The sequence below is a fragment of the Mandrillus leucophaeus genome, unplaced genomic scaffold (assembly GCF_000951045.1).
Source record: "Mandrillus leucophaeus isolate KB7577 unplaced genomic scaffold, Mleu.le_1.0 Scaffold244, whole genome shotgun sequence".
In the NCBI taxonomy this organism is placed as follows: domain Eukaryota; kingdom Metazoa; phylum Chordata; class Mammalia; order Primates; family Cercopithecidae; genus Mandrillus; species Mandrillus leucophaeus.
The window spans coordinates 1,315,876-1,317,154 of NW_012102521.1; the positions used below are offsets into that span (position 1 = coordinate 1,315,876).

A 1,279-nucleotide genomic window follows, 5' to 3' on the forward strand; every position below is an offset into this window, starting at 1 on the left:
GGCATCTTGAACTTGGGCATTTTGAACTTGCTGTCTTTCGCAGTCACATCCTTGTCAGCCAGGGACAGTTCCCCCTCCAGCCGTGTGTCGTCCAGTTTGGCTCCTGGGGCCTGGATGTCCTGGATGTCCACCTCCACGCTGGGCAGAGACACATCCACGTCAGGGGTCATCACCTCCGCCTTGGGGCCTTTCAGGTCCAGCTTGGGGCCCTTGACGTCCACTTTGGGCATCTTGAAACTGGGCATCTGCACCTTGGGCAGGTGCCCTTTGAGGCCAGCTCCCTCGGGCACGTGGCCCTCCGGGAGCTTCACGTCCACGTGGACAGCCTGGACCTCCAGCTCAGCGGATGGGGGCTCAATGCTGAGGTCAGTGGTCTTGAGGTCCCCCTGCATGGAGGGGAGGCTCACGTCGGCCTCCATCTTTGGCACAGACACGTCCACCGAGGCCTCAATGGACTTGCCTGGGGCCAACACCCCAAAGGACGGCATCTTGAATTTGGGCATTTTGAACTTGCTGTCTTTGGTGGTCACGCCCTTGTCGGCCAGGGACAGGTCCCCCTCCAGCCGCACACCATCCAGCTTGACTCCTGGGGTCTGGTGGTCCACCTCCATGCTGGGAAGAGACACCTCCACGTCGGGAGCCGTCACCTCCGCCTTGGGGCCTTTCAGGTCCAGCGTAGGGCCCTTGATATCCACCTGGGGGCCTTTGAGGTCTACTTTGGGCATCTTGAAACTGGGCATCTCCACCTTGGGCAGGTGCCCTTTGACGCCGGCTCCTTCGGGCATGTGGCCTTCTGGGAGCATCACGTCCACCTGGACAGCCTGGACCTCCAGTTCAGCGGAAGAGGGCTGAATGCTGAGGTCAGTGGTCTTGAGGTCCCCCTGCATGGAGGGGAGGCTCATGTCGGCCTCCACCTTCGGCACACACACGTCCACCGAGGCCTCGATGGACTTGCCTGGGGCCGACACCCCGAAGGATGGCATCTTGAACTTGGGCATTTTGAACTTGCTGTCTTTCGCGGTCACGTCCTTGTCGGCCAGGGACAGTTCCCCCTCCAGCTGGGCATCATCCAGCTTGGCTCCTGGGGCCTGGACGTCCACCTCCACGCTGGGCAGAGACACCTCCATGTCGGGGGCCGTCACCTCCGCCTTGGGGCCTTTCAGGTCCAGCTTGGGGCCCTTGATATCCACCTGGGGGCCTTTGAGGTCCACTTTGGGCATCTTCAAACTGGGTATCTGCACCTTGGGCAGGTGCCCTTTGAGGCCAGCTTCCTCGGGCA

At 61.7% G+C, this 1,279-nt stretch overlaps 1 protein-coding gene across 1 annotated transcript in view; it reads right to left on the minus strand.

The window, feature by feature from the left end:
- The window catches only part of AHNAK2 (AHNAK nucleoprotein 2), a 13,360-nt gene that overhangs the window by 9,133 nt on the left and 2,948 nt on the right, over window positions 1-1,279 (minus strand). The window contains exon 2 of the mRNA XM_011982923.1: window positions 4-1,271. Within this exon, the coding sequence (XP_011838313.1) occupies window positions 4-1,271 (1,268 nt within the window). The remainder of the gene's footprint in view (window positions 1-3; window positions 1,272-1,279) is intronic.